The 23,409-nt window shown below is 31.0% G+C and overlaps 3 protein-coding genes and 1 pseudogene across 4 annotated transcripts; 2 read left to right on the forward strand and 2 right to left on the reverse strand.

Annotated features, from left to right (window-relative positions):
• The first annotated feature begins 5,982 nt into the window (after positions 1–5,982).
• K444DRAFT_576528 (Cupredoxin) lies at positions 5,983–7,303 on the forward strand. The gene is made up of 2 exons (XM_024877537.1): positions 5,983–6,432; positions 6,493–7,303. The coding sequence occupies exons 1-2, from the start codon at positions 6,199–6,201 to the stop codon at positions 6,970–6,972; spliced, it is 714 nt and encodes a 237-aa protein (XP_024727722.1). The 5' UTR covers positions 5,983–6,198; the 3' UTR covers positions 6,973–7,303.
• Positions 7,304–9,020: 1,717 nt separating this feature from the next.
• Positions 9,021–9,177, forward strand: K444DRAFT_t38 (annotated as a pseudogene). Its single transcript has one exon. The product of its transcript is annotated as a tRNA-OTHER (tRNA).
• Positions 9,178–10,394: 1,217 nt separating this feature from the next.
• K444DRAFT_622169 (glycosyltransferase family 8 protein) lies at positions 10,395–11,907 on the reverse strand. Its single transcript, XM_024882044.1, has one exon. The coding sequence runs from the start codon at positions 11,682–11,684 to the stop codon at positions 10,470–10,472; it is 1,215 nt and encodes a 404-aa protein (XP_024727723.1). The 5' UTR covers positions 11,685–11,907; the 3' UTR covers positions 10,395–10,469.
• Positions 11,908–13,332: 1,425 nt separating this feature from the next.
• Positions 13,333–14,170, reverse strand: K444DRAFT_711023 (uncharacterized protein; the record flags this gene model as incomplete). The annotated part of the gene is made up of 3 exons (XM_024888229.1): positions 13,333–13,373; positions 13,580–13,651; positions 13,705–14,170. 3 exons carry the CDS (start codon positions 14,168–14,170, stop codon positions 13,333–13,335), a joined length of 579 nt encoding a protein of 192 aa, XP_024727724.1.
• Positions 14,171–23,409: the final 9,239 nt, after the last annotated feature.

A 23,409-nucleotide genomic window follows, 5' to 3' on the forward strand; every position in this document is an offset into this window, starting at 1 on the left:
CTAGTATTCTTTAAATATTAGCTAAATATATTTTAATATAAACTTTTTAATAGAAGAAATAGTATAGTTTTAGAAATAATAAATATATTTAGTTATAAATATTAGTAATTATATAATAAAAAAAAGGGAAATATATTTACTAGCTTTTTTATATTTTAATTATATCTTAATATTCTTTTAATAAATATCTAGTAATATATATTCGAATTTATATATAATTTAATATATTAGAAACTTCTCTAGTATTAAGTATATTTTACTCTTTTTTCTTTTTTTATTAGAATTATTTATTAGCTATATTAAAATTATAAAAATAGTAGAAAATAGCTTTATAAGATTATTTATATATTAAGAAATAGGAAGTTATTTAGTATAAAGAGAATTATATATTATAATAGTTAGATTATTTTGGTATTTAGTATTTTGAATTACTTGAAGTTTTATTATATTAAAAGAGCTATTATTAGCAGAATTAGCTCTATTTCTAAAAGTATAAAATTTAAAGAAAAAGAAATAAAATAAAAGAAATATTAAAATTTACTAAGGGCTATTTATTAAAATAGATTTAGAAAGCAACTATTAAGAGATATAGGTATTAGAAATAAACTAGCTAAAAAGAGAAAAAGAAGCTAAAATACTATTAGATATTATAGAAAGCTAGCTAATACTAGGTTATATAAGGGCAATAAAATAAGTAATAGAAATAGAGGCTTATAGATTAAATTCAATACTATTAGATCTATAAATATAGTACTAATTATAGAATTTAATAGTAAACTTATAAAAGTATTCTTTAGAATCTCGGGCTATATTTAAACAGGTATTTTATTATAGAATTATATACTTTGAAAAATTAATTAAAGTTAATTCGAATATTATAATTAAAATTTTAAGAAAAATTAAGGAATTTAAAATACAGAATTAGTTATATAAATAGCTAAAAAAGTAATTTCTATAAATAAATAATAAAGAAGCTAAAGAAAAAAATATATATCTTATATATTTAAGCTAATTAATTCTTTCTGAAATTACTTGTAATTTAAGTTATTATTTCTAATATAAAGAAAGCTTTCCGGGAGAATTAGTAATATTATAAATTAAAAAGTCTAATTACTTTATAATATTTGAATTCAGAAATCAAGATTAAACTAGAAGATTTTATTTAAGATATTTCCTTTTATAATAGCTGCTTTATATTTCCTATATAAAATAACTAATTTAACTAAAACTAGAAATATTATGATATATATATATATAATTATAAATTATAGCTTAAAATATATAATATATATAAATATATAAAGAAATATTATTATTTATTCTAATATTTAAAAGCTTTAAAATATTGAAATTAATATTCTAGAAAAATAGAGTTTAATAATATTAATTAAATATTACTAGTAAAAGATATTTATTAAGATTTATGAAAATTAGTATATGAAATAAACTAAATAACTTAAAAAAATATGAATTTTATTCTAATATTTATAATTTTTAAGAATTCTATTATAGAGTTTTATATTTATAGATTAACTATATTATTTAATTCCCTATCCCAAATACTAGTAAAGAAAAAAAAGCTTTTCTAAAACGTGATTTTAGTATATAAAATCTATTTTAATTATATATATATTCTATAAATTAGTATATTTAAAAACCTTATTTCTAATTTTAGATATATAAAATACTAATAATATAATTCAATTCTATAGATTCTAAGAATTATATTACTTTTTATTTACTAGTTCTATAAAATAATTCTATAAATAGATATTAGCTAAATTATATATATATATACTAGAATAAGATTTCAAATAGCTTTAATTAAAAAAAGTAATATAATAAATAATATAGAAAAGCCTAATTTATATATTACTAAAATAATTAGGAAATCTTTAGCTTTTATTATTAGAATTTAATATATTAATTCTTAATACTTTTTCTAAAATAGAAATAGTTTTAAATATAAAAAATAAAAGTATATTTTTATAATAAAAGAAAGCTTATTACTTTTATTAGCTCGAAAGAATATAGAAATATAGCCTAATTAAATATAAGTTATAAAATACTATTATATTATTAAATAAGATATATAATTTAATATACTAATATAAATCCAAATAATAACCCGAGAATAGATATTAATATTAAATAGAAATAGCTTATTATATCTATTAATTAACTAAATATAATTCGAGCCAGATATAATATTTATTTATTTATTTAATTATATTCTTTTTATTTATTAAATAATAGCTTCGAAATTAAGAATATATAATATTATAAATAAGATATCTTTATATAGAATTTAATTAATTAGCTATTTTTTCAGAAATAGTTATATAAAAGCCTTTATTTATAGTTTTTAATTTGGCTATTATTAAGCTCTTTTTATAGAACTTTAAATAGCTAAATATTTTTTTTTTTTTTCTTTTAAATATATCTATTTACTATAAAAGCCTAATCTTTTTCTATAAATATATTACTTGAAATTTATTAATATTATATTTATAATACTAAAATTTAATAACTATTTTATTATTAATATAGCTTATCCTAAATAATATAATAATCTGAATATATAGATTTAGTATATTTTAAATAATTATATATTTATAAATGCCCTAGAAATATAGTTATTAATAAATTATTCTTTCTAAAACTATCTAGCTAAAGGTAATTTTAATATTTTGGGCGATTTTTTCAGTTATATAATAGGCCCGTATCCAGTTAATAATATAAGCTTGAATTAGATCTAGATCTATTCTTAAATAAGGTATTTTAATAGATTTATAAAGGGTTATAATTATTTTAATAGTTTTAATGATTTTTATAGTATTATTAATAAGGGAAATATAAAATCGCAATTTCTGAAAGTAATTAAAATTAAATAAGACTTATTAAAAAGTACTAAATTACTATAGTAACCGAGCGATTTTTGGTATATTAATTCTTTTAAACTTTATAAATAATAAATAGTTAATATTAAAGTATATTTATTACTAATAATAATAGTAAGTAATATATATAATTAATTCTTGATTTATAATTAAACCTTAATACTATTAGTTCCAGGGTCTAGCCCTAATTAAATACAGTATTTCTAATGCCTAAAGTAATACTAAAAGTCAAGTGCAATATTCAAAAGCACTACAAAGTGCGAATATGCTATATGCAAAGTGCTAATATCGAATGCAATTAAAAATCGGGGTTTTGGCAGTACAGGGGTTAGAGGCCTCGGTATTTGCAGGGGAAAAACTGAAACGACCCCCCCTCAACCCCCCCCCCCCCCCGGGTGTCGATTAGGGGTGTCAATTACCAGGATTAGGGGTGTCGATTGGGAGCAGACTATCTACTAAACCAAAGCAGAGGCGCTCGGACAGGAATACCAAAACTCTGGCTTTTTCTTTAATTTAATTTAATTTTATAAAGAATTAATATAATCTAATACTTGCTTTATATCTTTATAGCGCTAATAAAAGGCATTCAAATATAAACTTTTTATAAAATTTGGATTAGTAATTATTCTTTAAATTAAAGAAGTTAAAAAATCACATATTTTAAAGCTTAAAAGTAAGCTTAAAAAAACCTAGAAGTTTAGTAGTAATAAGTCCCTAAAACCAGATACAAGAGCCTTATAAGCCTATAATTTATAAGGCCTTATTCCTTTGTCCGGCGAGACATTGCTATATTAGCGGCCGCATATAAATATCCTTAATTCGGATTATATTCTGGGATAGGGCTCAAAAACTTGAACTTAATTAGTTAGTATATAAACTCCCTTATATTAAAAAATCTAACTTAAATTTTTTAAAGAGCTTAAGTAGCCAAATACAAGTGGTTGACACCCCTAATAAATACCAGGAGGGGTCGTTTCAGTTTTCCCCCTTTGCAGGCACAGCCACCTGAGATTTCCGTAATTAGAAGGTGTCACTCACTAGTTCTAATCGCTCACACCCCCTTCCCGCTCAACTTGGATTTTGGAGACCTTAATACAGGGAAACCCGGTTATAAGGGTAATCTCTTTATAAGGGTAGTAAATCGGGAACCAAATTTTTTTTCCTACCAAAATTAGTCTGGATATAAGGGTAACTCCTTTATAAGAGTAATTATTCTGGAACCGGCCGTACCCTTATAACCAGGTTTCCCTGTACTACAATTCGAAGAATTAATACGATATTCACAATATTTGGAGTATTGTCAACTTGAAAGGTTTTAGAATCTTCCAAAGGCTTTGAAAAATCGAAAAAAAATTGGTAGGGTAGGTGTGGGCGGGAAGGGGGTTTGGGCGGTTGGTGGGTGACCCCTTCTACAGGGGTATTTTGTGCATCAGCCTCCTTCCAGGCTTAATCTGTGTGCAGCATGGTAACACAGGACCTCGTCAGATGGATTCCTGGAACAATTTCCTGTGTTATATATCAGCTCTTTCTTCAATCTGCTTCGTATCACCAGGTGGCACTTATCAACGAGATAGTCAAAGCTGGAAGAAACTTGCACACAGAGGAGAGATGGAGACCTCATATACGAATATTTGCATCCGCCCTCTAGAAATAATGCTTCAATAATCAGATTTTGTATAAGGCTTTGGTAATCTAATAGATGCAACCCTCCTATTTTCCCCCTTTCTAGATAGAGCTCGATTATTTATAAATTATCAAATACAACTGTTAATTTTTTCAATGTAGCTGCAGCAAGAATATATTGTTCTTATAACGATCCTAATTAATTACACTTAACTCTCGTATTGCATCTCAAAGTGAATTGCAATGTTGGATTAGCTCCCAGGCTGGTTATTTCAGTGATCAATAACCGTCTTAATTTGAGCAGCATTATTTCGTAACCAGTACTCACCTTCTCGTAAATACTCACACCGCGATCGACACAACGAAAAGAAGGTGAGATCCCATTTTTTCTGGCAGCCCGGCACCAACCAGCTTGATGATGCCAGTTCTAGGCTCAGGAATTAAGGTGCACTTACAGCGGCAAGGACTGCAATCGGAAAACAAAATGCTGATGCCCACTTGGATCAGATTCAAACTGTTACGTTTCTAGCGGACGATGATCGATGGTTAAAGCCAAGATCAATCCAGAGAGCTTGGGCGAAGTCTTGAAAGTAATTTGAGTGTGAGAGGGTAGAGCTGAGATGGCTGACGTTGGGCGGTGGGGTGGGCACCGTGGGACGACGACACATAGGTCGAGTAATCGCATGACCAAAGGAAACTAGATAACCTGTGTAGAGGTCCGGATAGACTTGGAAGGAGAGGACTCTGTTCAAGAGAAAAAACTCCAGTAGATAGCTAGAAGTAGCATCCTGAAAGAGTGACTTACTGGGAGAGACGAGTCCCTTATTCCTTTTCTGAGTGCTTGTCCCAATCCGGCTCCGGCACTCAGGGGCTTGCCTCGCTTATTTGAGCCAGAAAACGTCCGTAACACACGTCAATCGTTTGATGTTTTGACTTAGATAGAACATATATAGTTGCACAAATGCATCCAACTCGAAATTTCAGAGTCGCAACCGATATAAGTTTTGTAGAAAAATTGGTATTTTGAAGTGTTGGGGGCGGAAGAAGCGAGTTACTTGCTTGGAGCCCAACATTGTGGTTGTCCGCAGGTCTTCATACCATCCATCTACTTTCCCTGAAAGAAGTCTAGCATTGCGCTCCAATACGTCATTAAAACAACAAGAGTGTTTATTGCCCCGATTTAATCACACTCTTGAAGCCTCATTTTCGTGATCTCTAAAACAAAACCATGGTGTTCTCATTTGTCATTCCCACGGCAAGTAGCGATTCCGCTCCCTGAATTTGGAATACCATCACCCCACTGTCCAATGAGTCCAAACTACCCCGCAGTACCAGACCCGTAACTGGCAGCCACAACGGCAAGGCGCCGGGGCCAAGACCAAAACGTACAATGGTGAAAAAGAATGAAGGCATATTCCGGAATTCCGACCAAAGCAATTACACATGGCTGTCCTGCTCTCTTTTCGTTCGTGCCTTCCCTGAGAAAGCTCCCCTGCCCAGCTGAGCTCTGCGTGAGGCTTACATGGAGAGCTCCGAGCTATAGCTTATAATCGGGAAGTTCTCCAGCCTCAAAATTTTCTCAAACCCTCACACCACTGTCGTTCCTGGCTTCAAGTCTTTGATCAAAAATTCTTCCAATTACTTTCAGAGAACGCCAATCAGCTCGAAAACAACAATGTATGCATCAATCGGCTTTCTTGCAGGCCTAGCAGCCACTGTGGTTGCAAAAACCATCGTCATCACCGCCGGCACTGGCGGATTGGCGTTCTCTCCCGACACCATGACCGCTGCTGTAGGCGATGTACTGGAATTCCACTTCGTGGGCAGCATCCACACTGCCGTGCAAGGCGACTTCAGTTCTCCATGTGTCCAGTCCAGCGGGGGTTTTGACTCTGGAAAAATCAGCAGCGTAGGTCATCTCCCGCCTCCTACTAGATATCAAGTGGCTGACATTGTCATGATTTGCTAGGCCAGCGTCTTCCAAGTCACAGTGAAAAACACCGATCCGATGTGGTTCTTCTGCGCAACACCCACTCATTGCCAAGGCGGTATGGCCGGCGTCGTGAACCCACCTTCAACTGGCGATTCCCTGGCTGCTTATAAATCCGCGGCGGGAAATGCACCTTCTTCGTCATCATCTGGGAAGGTATCAGGTGGCGTCGTTTTGCCAGTAGGAAGCTCTGGCTCAAGCTCCAGCGCGACTCCCGCCCCGCCATCCACTTTCTCAGGTGCTAGCGCAGCAACCTCCACTGTATCGGGTGTAGCTACTGCTTCTCCTTCGAGTATGACACCGGCAGGAGCCGGGAGTCCAACCAGTAGCTCTTCGGGAACGACGTCCCCGACGCCTAATTCTACTGGGGCAGGAAACTCGCTGATCGCGACGAGTGGAAATATCGTGCCTCTCGGTCTTGTGTTCGGGTTAGGGGCTTTCGTTGTTTTGATGGCTTGAGGAAGAAGATACGAGAGCAAAGTTAGGGAATTCGTGGCTTGGAAATGTTGGCTCCATTTCAAAGTTACGGTGGGAATAATATGCGTTACATGTTCTTTCATACATCTGGCAAAGAAGGTCGAAACTCTCTCGTTGCATTCTTCCCTTTCGTCGAGTATTAGGAACTACCCACCCCACACCTCGAGAGCAGCAAGGAAAGCTTCTGTTCCATTTGATCTCTTCTCTTAGCAAAATCGAAAGTTATTAAAATTGAACTACCTGGCAAGAAAAGAAGAAAGTCAGAAATAGCATCACTGAGTTCAGTTAACGAATGGTAAAATGAATGCAGCAGAAAACTTCCTGTAGGTTGCAATCCCAAAGAGTAGCAGGGCGATGCGTGTCATAACAATGGCTCAGAATCATCCTTTCAGCCGATCTTCAAACATTAGAGAAACCCCAAGGATCTAACCAGAACTCTTCACCAAGCAAACGAACATTACAGGAGTCACTACCGAAAAAGAAAAAGCCAAAGTAATTAGATATCATGAGATGTTAGCATGTCTAGCACGAAGCATATTACTTGGAGAATATGAGAGGATCAAGGAATAATTTGCACTTGCGACAGATAAAATTGGCTCGGGGCATGGCAATACTTATGTAGAAAAGGCTGTTTGTAGAGGAAGTACCACTCCTGGAAGTGTGCCCTTTTCTTTTTGCTAGGTCAGCGAATCGGCGGTGAGCCTGCACGGAAACACAACACGATGATCGAAAAAATAATCAAACATCCTCCTATTTGTCAGCTTTCCTCTCTCACTGTCAATCGTGGGGGTTTTGCAGTGTGCAACGGACGTGCTGGTTCAAACTCCGGAGCGTGTGCCTACAGGTAACGTTTAAGGTGTCTTAGTTTAGTAGGACGTCCTGTAAGTTGCTGAGTTGATTACTTGCAATTGTCGGCGTTGACTTCAGCCAACGCGGCAACGCCACCGTAACGGGAATGGAGCCGCGAGTGATTCGAACAGAAGAAATTGGGAAGAGGACGCAATACCTTGCCGAAGGTATAGACTCTCGAACATCTGCCATGCAAAGTTGTATCGAGGACATTGAACAAGGACTAGACGGATTGAGGGCGGATATAAGAAGACAATTGGAGTACATAATTAGGCTAAACGCGCAGATGGAAGCCAGCATCGGGGCGACGAAAAACTTGGCAAGTATTCTACAAGGGATCTTAGATTTTGCCGAACGTAAGTACTCCCCTACAATGGCTCCCTGCAGCGGCTCATTACATGCAGGGAAGACAAAACAAATGGAGGCTCGGGTCCAAATATTTGCGGCAATTTTCTCAATCTCGTATCCCACTCCCACTCCCACTCGGCGACGGGAAAGAAAGGCTCATATAAATGCTCGGTGCAGATGAATAAACGGCTATTCATGATCTCACATTCATGTTACGAGAAGCCGGAAGCATTAGTATTCAAGCACAAGGCCAAGGACGGTGGCTTCTTCGATTACCCCGATTTCCAGACTGGCTTTGATCGGATAGAAGTGATATCATATTAGCCAATGGACTTCGGAACAGGATGGCATGGCAAGATACTCACCAATGACGCTGATGTGCGCCGTGCTTGCCCAAGGACTTGCAAAGCGAGATGGGTTGATTTTTTCTCTGGTGTCCATAACATCAACGACGACAATCTCAGCGAGGGACCTGAATTGCGAAATGTTGCTGTTGCCAGCGGCTCGCTCGACTGGGAGTCATTGATGATAAATATAAATAGGAAGGCTTTCGATGACCTGAGCTTCATTAGGTAGTTGTTAAATCCAATAATGATAATACCATTATAGTGTGTTCAAATATTTGCAGTTATTGGGTCTTGAAATTTTGATGGGGTGCTCCCCGCTTTAAAGCTTGGAAAAGGGGAGAGGCTGACCAATCAGAGCTTGAGCACTTGGCGGAAAGGAGCTCCAAAGCTCAGACTAGTATGTAATAAAATAAGGAAAAATTGTGCTAATTATTCCAAGTCTTCGTAAGTTGCCAGGACGCATCTGCATTAACGTTTACTAACAACTTCTAGGTGGCTCAGTTGGTTAGAGCGTTGGTCTCATACTCAGTATGATTAAGCTGATCACAGTTTGGCCATCCAAAGGGTATGCATCACCAGTTCTTACCACAAAACAAACCACTAATCATCATTGCAGTCGAGAGTTCGAGTCTCTCCGAGGACAGCATACCCCTAGGGAGTCTATTTTTTGCATTTTGGGACTGTTTCCGAAGCAGATGCACAATTCTGATTGTGTCGGAAGCCGTCCCAGAAGTTACCTTTGGATTTTTTTTGGTGTTATTTATTACTATTTTAGCGAGTTTAACCGAGAAACAGAGCGCAATCCAGCGTGTTCATTTAGGAGGGCTTCAGCGTGCTGCGACTTTGCGTATCTTTTTTTTTTGCTCCTTTAGAGTATCTTTTTGATTTATTATTGATGTTTTTTGGGGCCGTTTTGCAAAGTACCGTAAGCTAGCTGAGCCGAGAGGGTGAGCCGAGGGCGATTGGCACCTGATGTTACGTGGCACCAGTCACGTGGTGCCACTACACATGACTTAGCGTGTAGCCAGTGCTTTTAGCCCGGCAGACAGCCTTCAGCTCAATTCAAGCTCTTTACCACCACTGCAATATCACCTTATCGTGACACCTGAACAGCAACACAGCAAGCTCACTAACCAAAAGTGATGCATAAGAGGAAGAATTGATTCATAATACGAAGGCCGCGGTTAGAATTCAGGGTGATTTAGCAGTCAGGTGCTATAATTCCCCGAGAAGATTCTGCTTTAGCGCTAGAAGTCCCTATAATTATAGGCTTCGAGCTCATAAAGTTTTAAAACTAAATCTCGCACATTTTTGCGTGAACTAGCCACGGCGTAAAATTCGCTAGAGTAGCTTATAAATCCCTATTGTTCTATAGGGGTTTATTAGTCGGTCCCCTGTATTACCCAGACTTTTGACCGCGGCCTTACTTGAGTCTGTCCGAGTAGAAGGGTGGGTGTGACGGCGGGGCTAGAGCAATGGTCAAGGCTCAAAGATCTCTATTTCCTGTCTTATAGAATACAAAGCTAAAGAGAAGAAGAGAGAGAGGATAAGAGAGAAGAAGTACTAGCTAAAACGACTGAAACGCCGGCGCCTGACAGGTGAAACTAGTCAGGTGATAGCCACCCCATGTGACCCTAGCCAGCGCCGTCACAGCGGGCAATCGTGCTCAAAATTACTCAGCATAATGTACTTCTCAGCATCGAGAGTTGAGCGTTGAGCCCAGCACCGTTTGGCGGACAAATCGGCTTGATGAGGCTTGGTTCTTCGAGGTGCGAGGTGGGCGAATAACAGCCAAATAGAAGAGCCGAGAGAATTCGCACATTTGGCCATTATACATGACCCGATTCTGTAAAACAAATACCAAGTGGCTAAGGTGTTATTAGAAATCTATTGAAACATTGCCCCTAGTTTACAACGCCGTGATATATACAAAACCTATGCAGCCGCCTCAGCATTCTCAGCTTTCTTGCTCTCTAGAAATTTTTCCCACATTGTCTTATATATGCCCGTCTTCCTAGCCTCAACGAAGCCTGGATCACCATCATAAAATCGACACATATTCATCCAATCCCGATCCCACAGATCCGTCAAATCCGTCAGATTGTTCCACTCTCCCCAAGCCTTATTCCAAAGCTTCGCATGTAACACCCTTACCGGACCCTCCTTCAGCTCAAGACCCCTAGAAACGTCATGATCTGGGACCCGATGCTCGATGAAGTTCTCGGGCAGCGTATTCCACACCGACGGCAATTTGTGAACTGGGAATGAACCTTCTTGGGAGAAGGCATTCTTCGAGCTCAAAACTCCCTGCTCCATGAACCGGATATCGTAGTCGCCGGTCATCCTCGCGGCCCGCATGAGCTTCGCATGCATATCCAAATTTGGTTTCAAGACTAGGAATCCGGCATTGATATTGTACGCCATAAACTGGCTGACCCCCGAGTAAACGTAATCGCAGAATTCCTCTCCACTCTTCCCACCACTCGCCACGACCGCCTTGTCCTCCGGCCCTAACGTTTCCCGATTACAGTGCTGCACCGGCGCAACCTCAAATATATCATCGATATTCCTGACCGGGAAGGCGTCGGAATCGAGAAACACGATCCGCTTCCATTCTACCTCTTTCCATATGTTGAGTTTGGACAAGACGTCGATCCAGCGTTTCGTGCTGATGATTTCGTCGGGTATGATATCATCCAACAGCTCAATCTCCTTGACAATCGCGCCTTGCCCCCTGAAAATCCTCCTATTCTCCTCTGGTATAAACGGACACACAAATATAATAACAGGGTATTTCGAGCGGTATGGGGACCACAGGAGACGCCATATGATCTGCTGCGCAGCTTCGAAGTACGGCCCGCGGGTGTCGGGTTGGCGCGTGCAGTAGAAGGTCGAGAAGGCGAATTTCGAGGGCTCGTTGATGTTGTGCGGTGGGTACTTGGAGAGGAATGCGAAGTCTATTCGGGGGATGGGGTCGTAGGGGAAGACGAGGCCTAGGTCGTCTGTGTCTGCGAGAGGGTGTTTGTGGCCGATTAGGCCTGCGCGTGCGGCGTAGGGGAGATTATTCCCATAGGAGAGGTAGAAAACAGAGAGAACGAGGAAAATTAATCCTGCTGTGAAGATCGGCTTGACTGTTCGTGGAACCGCCATTGAAGAAAAGAGGCAGGCGATCTGCGGCGGAGGCGCTGAGACATAGATTGTGTTTGAAGAAAAAAAGAAAGCGGGATTGAGATTGAGATTGAGGTTACATTTGGAACCTGGGGTTGAAGCTAACCTCGGAGGTCTTTGCCTTGTGATTCATGGCGTTACTCCTTGCCGGACTGGGTTAACTTATTCTTGAATGCCCCTTGTCTAACTGAACGTGGATGCTGCCGGGTCATTAAACGCTGTGGCGTAGTCACCAAGCCAGCCGCCAGGTGTTCATTATTCCCGAGGGTTGAGTACTTCGCTTAGTAATTTTACCCCTATTCCTGCGAACCCAAACACGACTGGACTTGAGCAGATTTCAGCTTTTCCCTGAGCTGAAGGATTACAAGGTGAGATCCTAAAGCCGCCTGAGATGATTGGGTTATTTGAGGTTAGTATTGATGGTTACTCAAGGGGCCAATTGCTAACAATCATTCTGCGCGGCCATCTGGATTTGAAATGTCCAGCCCTCCCTTTCACCTCAACTGCGACATGCAGAGCGAACTCAACCTTGACATTGTTGCACAAACATCCGACCCGACAATTTAGATACAATATGAGTGAGAAAAATGCTTTTAACTTTTATCAATTAAAGCTTGCAAAAGTCGAGGGGAGCCACCCTCTTCGCTTGATAGAAAGCCGTTTCATGAAAGCACTTCAAAGTCGTCGCATCCTTTCCCAAAAGGTCGTGGGTTTTGATGGTATTCTCAGAGGATTTCAGCATCCGAAATTTGTTTTGGGATGCTGTTTATTATAAGGATATTGATGGCAGAAGTGTTTTAAGTGCTCGAGGGAGAAGCTCTGCTATAAATGAGTGGGCGAGGTGTCATGGGCATTGGTCGCTTGAAGGAGAAAAAGTTAAAGTAATGCCGTGATGTATCGTCTTGAAACCGATTAGCTTTCAACATCATTAACTCGAAACTTGCACTCACGCAAAAGCATTAATAGCCACATTCTAGCCCATCACGGGCTGATGATTCGGTTAATCTTCAATGAAGAACACCACCTTCTGAAACTGTGTCCGTCGATTGTGCCTGTGATTAGTGTTGCCATAGAAGAAGTTTCTCGTGGCTCTAACTCCTTTATTGTCTGCTCGCTGAATCCGAGCAAGTAGGGGGATGTCGTACCCCCATCCCAATCTCCCAGGAACCCATGAGGGGAATAAGCAATGCTGGTACATCTAGCCCAGTAGGCCTCGTCTAGGGCTTATTGATTGCTTGACTTTATCTTGTGTCACTGGAGGTGGAACGAAGCGGAGTATGAATCCGTAGATAGGGCGGAGATAGCTTGGGAGGCTGCCGCCTGATTGCAGTGAGATTGAACAAGCTCAAAGATAGGCGTAAACTATGATTGGAAAGACTGACTCAAAACACGAATCCCTCCAAAGAAGCATTTCTGCTCAAAATTACCTCGCGTCACACCACTAAGTCGTGCCTATTCCTTAAATGCCTTTTCCATCCATCTTTCCGCGTAAACCCCACTGAACCAGGCATTGTCTCGGAATATTTGCAACCATCAACTGTACAGTAATATCTCTTTGTAAAATCATTGGGGTGAACAGAGTCTGTGTGCCGTTTGAGGTCTTTAGTAGTGTTGAAGGCTTTGTCGCATGTTATACACCACTCGTCACGGGCGTGGTAACGGACGTGGTGACTTGAAATATTGTTAGCATTTAGTATGTCGAGGTATAAGTTAGGGTCAGAAATCGACTAACTTGAGTTCATATTGCCGGGAGAATGTTTTGGAGCACGGTGGATAGGGGCAGGCTAATCGAGAAGGTTGGAGCTGGGCGGGTGTTGCGGCCGGCGATAGAACATGTTCGGGGGGGTTAACGTGCGATTGATCCCGAGTTAGCATACTCGGACCACCATTGTCTTGAGATTGTGCTAGGGGGGTGCTAGCTTGCGTATCTGCTAGCAGAATTTTATTGCCTACCAAGTGGTTAGGAGTGCGATTCTGAGCTAGAAAGCCGAAACTTGCTTACCTTGTGGGGTGATGTTTAGGGGAGAATCTCGTGGCTGTATCCCAAGGTCATCTTGAGCACCTGGCAGTGTGGAAGCCGAGAATTTTGATTCTGGACGATCCAGCTGTATATTTCTTGACGCCATGTCTCGTTCCAGTTCTGTAGGGTTCCAAAGCTCCCTTGGGAGGAAAATGGTTGGCGGTGTTGCCGGTGGTGGTGGTAGTAGTGATGATGGCGGTGGTGGCGGTCCCTGTGCTGCATAACCGCTACCAGAAGAGCTCCACCTACTTCTCCACCTGCGCCTTTTCCTCTTGCTTTTTCTCCTTAAACTCCACTGAATGATTTTTTTGGTCTTCCGCACAAATACCCGGTTGCGCCGGTAGCACCTATAGCGCCAATAGCAGAATATTAAGGTACCGAGAGCTACTAATCCAACAACAGTTCCAATAAGAATGCCTGTTACAGAGCTTGGGCTGCTGGAGTCCATTGAACGAGGGAATATATTCTTTCCATACTGAAGGGAGTGTGAAGTAGATCGCTGAACACTGTATTGATCGATCAACGACTTCAAATGAATCAGATCCCACCAAAGGAAGACAGAAAACAGTGAAGCAGCGAGCCATCCAGTGTGTCAAAAAAGTATTCAAGGTATTCAAGGTATTCAAGGTATTCATGAATATTCATGAAAATCTTGAATAGAATATGAGTAGCGTAATTCTCAAAAATTTAGAGTAGAGTAGAATATATATTCATGAATATTAAAGAAAAAGAATTATTTATTATATTTCTCTTATTTATAAGAATTAGATTAAGGCTATATTAGAATACTGTATTAATAATTCAGGAAATTACTAGAAAACCAAGTTCTTTAAGGCTTTATTAAAGGAATTCCGAGAATATAACTAGGAAATACCTAAAATTAGCTATAACTTTCTTAATTGGATTATTATATAAGTCTAGAATAAAAGAATTTCTTCTAAGTTTTATATTAATATATTTAATAAAATATTAAAGAAATTACTAAAAAGAAAAGAAATAAAAGAAATAATTTAATACCGAGAATTTATAAGGAAATTATCTATTTTAGTAAGAAATTATATTCTTAAAAATATAAATTTCAAGCCTATAGATATTTCTATTTATAAATATAATAAGATATATAAAAAGGTAATAATATCCTATTAATATAAAAAGAAGAAATACTATTTTAATATTACTAATAACCCAGATATATCTAAACTTAGATAAGAATATTTAGATATAGTAGTCTATAATATAGTTCCTAAACCAGAAAATAATTATTCTTTACTAGTTTCTTTTATTATACTTTCTAATATTACTATAAATATAAATAAGAAAAAAACCCAGCTTATAACTAATTATATAAAACCTATTAAAAGTAGTAAACCTAAAAGAAATAATATTAACTAGCTAGTAAGAAATCTAGAAAAACTATTTATTATTACTATAACTCAAGAGAATTTATAGAAATAATTTAATATAGCTATTATTATAATTCGGAAAGATATCTATAGCCTATTTATATAATCTAGCTAACTATAATAGATATAATAGTATTAATAGTCTAGTAAATATAATTCGGGTTTTTAGAAAAAATATATTAGAAGTTATAATAGAAAATATAAAGAATATTATAATAGCTATAGTAATTAAACTAAAATAAGTAAAAAGTCTAGATAATTATATTCTAAAAAAAGTTAGTCTTAAATATAATTAGAAAATACTATTTAAGTTAATATAGCCTATAGTATAGACCTAAAACCGAGAGAATAAATTTATTATAAATACTATAATAAAGATAAGAATAATAATATTAATCTAGAATATATCTATATTTCTTAGTTCTATTACTTATTAATGGAAGAGCTTATAAATTATAGATATATTTACTAATTTAATAGAAAATAATATAAAGGGCTATTTAAGTCTAAATAAAAAAGTATTTCCTTTTTCCTTACTAGTAAATACTAGTAATTTAACTAAATTATTTCCTAAGTCTAAAAAGAAGAATTTAATTATAACTTGAATACTTAATTTAAAAATATCTAGAGATTAATAAGAAATATCTAGTTTACTAGATAAGAAAGAGAAAAGGAAACTAGCTAACCGGGATTTATATATAGATATAAATAAGTTATATTTAGGGAATCTAAATAGCTACTTTATTTTAGAGGAAATTATATTGGAATTACTAATATTTTAGGTTCTAGAATTAATAAATAGTATTAAAATTTGGCTATAAATCGTATTTCTATTAATATTATAATAGGTTTCTTATTAAAAAAAAAAAAGAAATAGAAATAGCTAAAAAGGTTTTCTAAAGAAAAGCTAGAATAAAAGAAAAGCTATTTTATATAAGAGGCCAGAAGAATACTACTCTAAGAAATAATAAATAAAAAAATAGTCTAGCTAAGAATATAGATATTAATACTTCTGAAAATAAATAAAACGAATTAGAAATCTAGTATATTTTTAACTATAATAAATATAAGACTCCTAAAATTAATAATATTTTAATAAAGGTATTAAAGAAAATAACTATTTTATTTCTAAAAACTTAGAAGAAAATAAGAATATTTATTAATACTTTAAAAATATTAGATCTAGCTATTATACTTTAGAACTAATAAATTAAGGATAATATTTTCTATTTTACTATTTTATAAATAGAAAATACTATTATAGTAAGTATAGTTAAATATACTAGGAGATTTATAAAGCTAGTAGCTATGGCTTATATAATAAATAAAATATTTAAAGAATTAGAAATACTAGCTCAAGTACCTAATACTAATAGAATTATTTAATTTAAAGGTAATAGTATAATATTCGAATATTACTAGCTTATAAATATATTATATAATCTCTATATTTCTAATTTGTATTTCGAGAACCTTAAGAAAGTATTAAATATAAAGAAATAATTAATACTAGGGCTAAAGTTAATATTTTCTCCGAAAAGATCTCTAGAAATATTAGTAAAGTAATATATAATATTATAGATTATTAAATATTTACTATTACTAGAGCAGAATTTAAATTTATAAAAATAGTAAAGTTTAGAGCTAAGATTATAAATAAAGTAAAATATGAAAATGTATTTTTTCTAATTAAAAGAACTTTAAAAATCCTATTTAATTAATTATTCTTAATAAAGATAAAAATAAATATTATATATAGAAGTAATAGTTTATAGGATAGAAGATTTACTAATTCTAAAAATAACTAGAATATTTATACTATTATAATTATTTCACCTTTAAAAAATACCAGGAAATAGAAAAAAGTAATAGTTTAAGAGTATTAAGCTTCTAGAATTAAGGAATTAAATAATATAAAGCGAGAAACTAAAAGTAAAGAAGAAAAATAAAGCCTAGTATTATAACTAGTAGTAATATTAGGGGAAATAGGAAGATGCCGGAATTTCTTATAAATTCTTTTATTTTAGATTTAAGAATTTAGGAAATTAATAATATTTTTAGAGAAACTAAAGCAAAAAAAGCTCTAATTAGAATATTATTAAGAATAGTTCCGGATTTAATAGAAAAAGAAGTAAAAAGAGTATTAAGTAAAAATATTTCTAAAAAAGAAATAAAGTAATATCTTCTAATAATAAAGAAATATATTTCTAAAGCTAAGAAATATAAAACCTAAGACTAAAAAGAATTCTGGAATATATAGGAGTTTAAAGAAGATATATTAAAATACCGGATAAAAAGGTATTTTTTATATCTAACTAGAAAGAAGCTAAATAAAAAGGTTATAAATTCCGGAGATTAGATAAAAAGAGTACTAAAGAAAATAGCTAAAATACTTAAAGAAAAGAATAATAATTATAGTTTATTTCTAGTTATAAGAATATATAAAATAAAAAATAAGAAGATTTAACTAGTAAATACTAATAATAGAACTAGAAAAGGCTCTAGTAAATATCTGAACTAGTTTAAGAAATTTAAAGCTAGAGAATACTTATAGAAATATACTAGGAAATATAAGAACTATTTTTTACTAAAAATATTAGCTATTTTAAAAATTTTATAACTTATTTCGAAATGCTTTAAATAATTAGATATTAGTAATTAGCTCTAGGAAAAAGAACTAGTTATATTCCAAGAATTAATAATTAATTAAGAAAATATAATTATATTTAATTAGAAAGAAGTAGGAAAAGTTTATAAGAATATTAAATATAAGGCCTAGTAAGAGAAGAATTTCCTATATTTTAAAGCTCTAGTACTAGTAATAGTAAAAATACTATTAGAATACCTAAATTATAAAGTTTTTAAGAAATATAATAGATCTTACTGAAATTCATAATTCTTAGTTATAAAAAAGATTATTAGAACTTATAGATTAATTAATACTACTATAAAAATGAATTTAGTAACCTTATAAAATACTAACCTATTTCTGTTTACTAATAAGATTTTAGAGAAATTTACTAGATATATTTATATTTCTCTAATTAATTTCATTTTCAAATATAATTAACTTATACTAGATACTTATAATAGAAATTTAACTATATTTATAATATCTCTAAAGCTATTAAGAATAACTATACTACTTTAGGAAGCTACTAATTCTATTATATAGTTTATATAGGTTATTATAACTATTCTAGAGAATCTATTTCCCAAAATCGCTATATTATTTATTAATAATATTAGAATTAAGAGACCTTATATAGACTATAATAAATAGCTTATTTTATCTAGAATTTAGTATTTTATATTTAAATACTTTTAAAACCTAAATATAATCTTAAATAGAATTAAATAAGCCAGAGCTAGTATTAAAGAAAAATTATAGTTCTATTATAATAGTATAGTTATTATTAGCTTTATTTATAAAGTATTTGGAAGAAGCCTTTTAAGTTCAGAAATTACTAAAATCTTGAGATAAAAATATTATAATAATATAACTAAAGGTAAAGTATTTATTAGAATTATTATTTACTATTATATTTGAATTAAAGATTTTATAATTATTACTAAACCTATTTACTATTTAATAAGGAAAGATATAATATAGGACTAGAATAATAAATAAAAGCAAGCTATATAAATTCTTTAAGAAAAGCTTATTATTACTTTAATACTTTATAAATTATATTATAATTTATTAGAAAGTTAAGAAATAATTATATTAGTAATAGATATTAGCCTAAATAGCTAGAATAAAACTTTTAGTTAATATAATAATAAAGGGAAAAAGAAAGTAATATAATACGAGTCTAAAATCTAAAATAATATTAAATAGAAATATAATACTATTAAAAGAAAATACTAAAAGCTAGTAAAGTATTTATAAAAAGTATAATTCTGGCTATATAAAGTTTACTTTATTCTTAAACTAAATACTAATACACTTATTATATAGCTAAGTAAAGCGGCTATAGATCTTTCTAGAACTCTAGTTATTTACTAGCTAGTATGAATTTAACTATTTAATTTTAAAGTTAAGTATATTAAAGAAATTAAATATACTATTACTAATAGATTATTAAGATATTTATAGTAAGAAGGCAATATTAAAGATAATAAGAATATTAATAAATAGTTAGTAATAGAGCTTAATACTATTGAAATAGTACTTATTAGACAGAAGATTTAGTTAAAGGAAATAGTTCCGGTTCGGTTATATAATATTATTTTAAGAAATCCGACTCTCAAGCCCTTTATTAGATATTTAGATAATAGTATCTAGTTATTAGAGATTAATAATTAAAGCCTTATTATATCTAAAAGCAAATTAGTAATATTAAAAAATAATAAAATCCGGAAATTATATAGTAAAGGCCATAACCTTTTATATATAATTTCTAGTAAAGTAGTAAATAATAATATTAACTTCTATACTTTACTTAATAACCCGATTATTTTATTAGATTTCTTAGATAATAGCTATTTTAAATAATACTAGAATATTATATAATATCTTATAATATTTCCTAGATTAGAAGAAATATTTAAAGCCAAATTTTAAAAATTAAGTAAAGAAGCTTTAAATTATAGTATAAGAAATTAATTACTCTAGAGAATTATATCTAAAATATACTTATTTCGACTTATTATTAATAATTAAGAGTAAAAGGAGATTATTATTAAAGAGCTATATAATAAGATTAGATATACCGGAAAAGAAAATACTTTTTATTTAATAGCTAGCTATTATTACTAGGAAGATTACTATAACTATATATAGAAATATATTAATACCTATAAAATCTATTAATATAAGAATAAAAGAAAATAAGAAAAAGCTTTATATTTAATAAAAGCTATATTTCTTTTCTATTACTTTAGGATTAATATAATTAAATTACTAGACTATAAAAGATATAACTTACTAGTTATTACTAGAGGTAATTTCTTAGAATAGATTAAAGCTAGATCTTTAAAGAACCTAACTAGTAAGAAGATTACCAAGTTTATTTAAGTAGTTTAAGGTAAATAGTAAATCGGAATTCAAAGAAATAGTAATTTAGGAACTTAATAAGCTAGGGATTAATAGAATTATTATTTTGGCTTATAATTTCAAAGGAAATAATATAATTAAAAGAGGATATTAACTAATTATTTAAATACTTATTATATTTATAATAAGTAAAAAGAAGCCTTAAGTTAACTTACTATTATATATTCTATTTACTAACTAAGTTATTATATATAAACTAACTAGATTTACTTTCTTTTATATAATCTATAATAGGAAAGCTATATTACCTATAGAAATATACTTTTTAACCTAGAGAATACTTGAATAAAGTAAAGTTTATAATAGAGAAATACTTTTAGAGATATATATAAAGCAAATATAGATAAGAAATAAAAATATTAAAGAAGCTAGAATAAAGAAAAACAAATAATACTAAGAAAGAAAGAAGTAATTTAATATTATTTACTAGATTTATTTAAAGCCTATTTCTAAAAAAAATCTAGTTCTTATATATAATATTAAATTAATAGATTAAGATAAGTCAAGAAATATAAAGCTATTATATTACTAGCTTAGCCTATATAAAGTAAGATATATAAATTAATTAAAAGAATACTATATACTAAAAAAGCTTAATAATACTATACTTTAAAGAATATATATTAGAAATTAATTTAAGTAATTTATTAAAAGAAATAGATTCTAGTATTTCCCTAAAAACGAAGTTAATAATAAGTATATATCTATAAATAAATATTTTAAGACAGATATAGAACTAGAAAAGAAAATAGTTATAAAGTATTATAAGTAAAATAGTATTTAGGAAATTAAAAAAGCTACTAGTATTATTATATATATTCCAGAATTACTAGAATTAGAGAGAGTAAAATATATCTCCTTTATAGAGAACTAGAAAGAAGTATCTAATAATAGAAACTTTTCCTAATCTAGAATAAAGCTAGTTACTTTTAATTCTTTATATATCTTTTACTTTTTTCTTCTAACTATTCTTTATAATTTTTAGAGAATATTATTATTAGATTATTATTCTGGAAATCGAATAAGCTTTATTATTACTTATTTCTTACTATTATCTAATTATTATTACTAGATAATATTATTAATATGAGATTCTATTATTAGATCTTAGAAATCAAATATAAAATATTTCTTTTAATATAAAAATAAATAGAGAATTAAAAGATTATTTTATAAACTCTTAATTCCGAACTATAATAATAAATAGTAACTATATTTAAAAATAAGAAAAGAAAAAAAGAAAAAAAGAGGCCTTTTATATATATTTTATTAAACTAGAAATTTTTTAGAAGCTTTACTTACCTTTTTAACTAGTTATTCTTGCGGCTTATACTAATCTAAAGCTTAACTATAATACTTATAAATCTCGATTTTAACTTAAACTACTATTATAAGTTTTCTTATAATATCTAAATAAACTTCCTAATTAGGAGTTATATATAAATGAAATAGCTAAACTAGAAACCTTATAAAAGAGAAGAAAAACCTTATTAAATCTAATAGTTATTTCCGAAAATACTTAATAATATATAATTCTAGAGATCTTTTAGATATTAAATAAACTAGATCTATTTATTTAAAGCCTATCTTATACTAGAAAACCCACTTCTTTTCCTATATATTTATAGTTATATTTAAGGTATATATTATAGCTACTTTAAAAGCATATACTAAGGCTTAGTTAGTATATTATATATTTCTATTTCTATAAAGAACTTCTCTTATATAGAACTTTTTCTCTAATTATAATACTATTTTATTACTAGAAACTAGTTACTTTTTTAAAAAGCTAGTATAATTTATTAATTCTTACTATTAAATATTATCTAAATAATTCCTATATTTTTAATATTAATTCGGAATACCTAATTTTTCTACATTCTATATTAACTTTAATATTAATTATTTCAAACTCAATAATAGTACTATAAATTCTATTTATATTATCTTATAGTTTTTCTTTTTATATATCCCGATATTTTTAGTATTATTTTTATAGATATAAATATTACTTTAAAGTTCTAACTAACTAAATAAATATAATTAGCTTTTAGAAAAGATATAGATTAGTTTCAGAAAAAGTAATACCTTATTTTAAGTTATTTCTTAATTCTATTATTCTAACTTCTTTTTTATTAATACTTATTTTATACTTTTCTAATATCTTTAATATATTTATATATTTTATCTTTTATATATTTCCTATATTATTTCCCTTCTTTTATATTATTTTTTGAGTTAATAGAAATATTTCTAAATAAATAAAAAGTTAGAATATATCTATATTATAAAATTTTCTTTATTTTCTTTTATATTCTAATATTTTAGATACTATTATTATATTTATATTTCTATTATATTATTTTCTTATTTCTCTATTATTACTATTTAGTTTAATCTACTTTAATTATTTCCTTAATTATATTTCCTTAGATATATATTTTTATATTCTTTTCTATAATAAAAGCCTAATTCTATATTTTACTTTTTATAATTATTTCTAATTTATAATTATATTATCTTAAATATATCTAATTATTATATCTATTTTCTCTATTATATATATTATTATTTTAGTTTTATTTTCTTATTAAGAAAAAAGAAAAACTCGAATATATATAATATCTTTATATAATTCAAGTCTATTCTAATTTACTTTTTATTTTAAAATATACTTAAAAGAAATTCTTATAATCTCGAGAATCTTTAACTTTATAACTTATAACTATTATACTAATAATACTTTTATAACTTATTAAGAATAATAAAATAACTAAAGTATAGATTTCTTAAACTAGTAAAGTATAATAGCTAGTTCTTATAAGCTATAATATTATTAAAAGCCTATAGATTAATAGTATTAAAGTTTAAAGTATTAAAGAAGCTTAAGTAGTTATAAAAGGCCTACTAATATTAGAAAAGATAGCTATAATTACTGAATTTAATACAAATATCCTAGATAAGCTAAGTAATATATATAATAAACTCTTAAAATAAAAAACCTTTATTAGAGACGGAACTAGACTAGAATTAACTAAAGAGAAGCTAAAGAATTACTAAGCTAATAATAAAGAATTCGAGAATATTATTAAAGGCATTTCCAAAAGCAGATAAAAGAAGCTTAATAAAATTAAGACTATAATAAATAGTCTTAATATTAAGAATTAAAATGGAATTATATTATATAATAAAGCCTTTAACTAATATATTAATAATATCTATAAT

This window comes from Hyaloscypha bicolor, assembly GCF_002865645.1.
Source record: "Hyaloscypha bicolor E unplaced genomic scaffold K444scaffold_183, whole genome shotgun sequence".
Classification (NCBI taxonomy): Eukaryota; Fungi; Ascomycota; class Leotiomycetes; order Helotiales; family Hyaloscyphaceae; genus Hyaloscypha; species Hyaloscypha bicolor.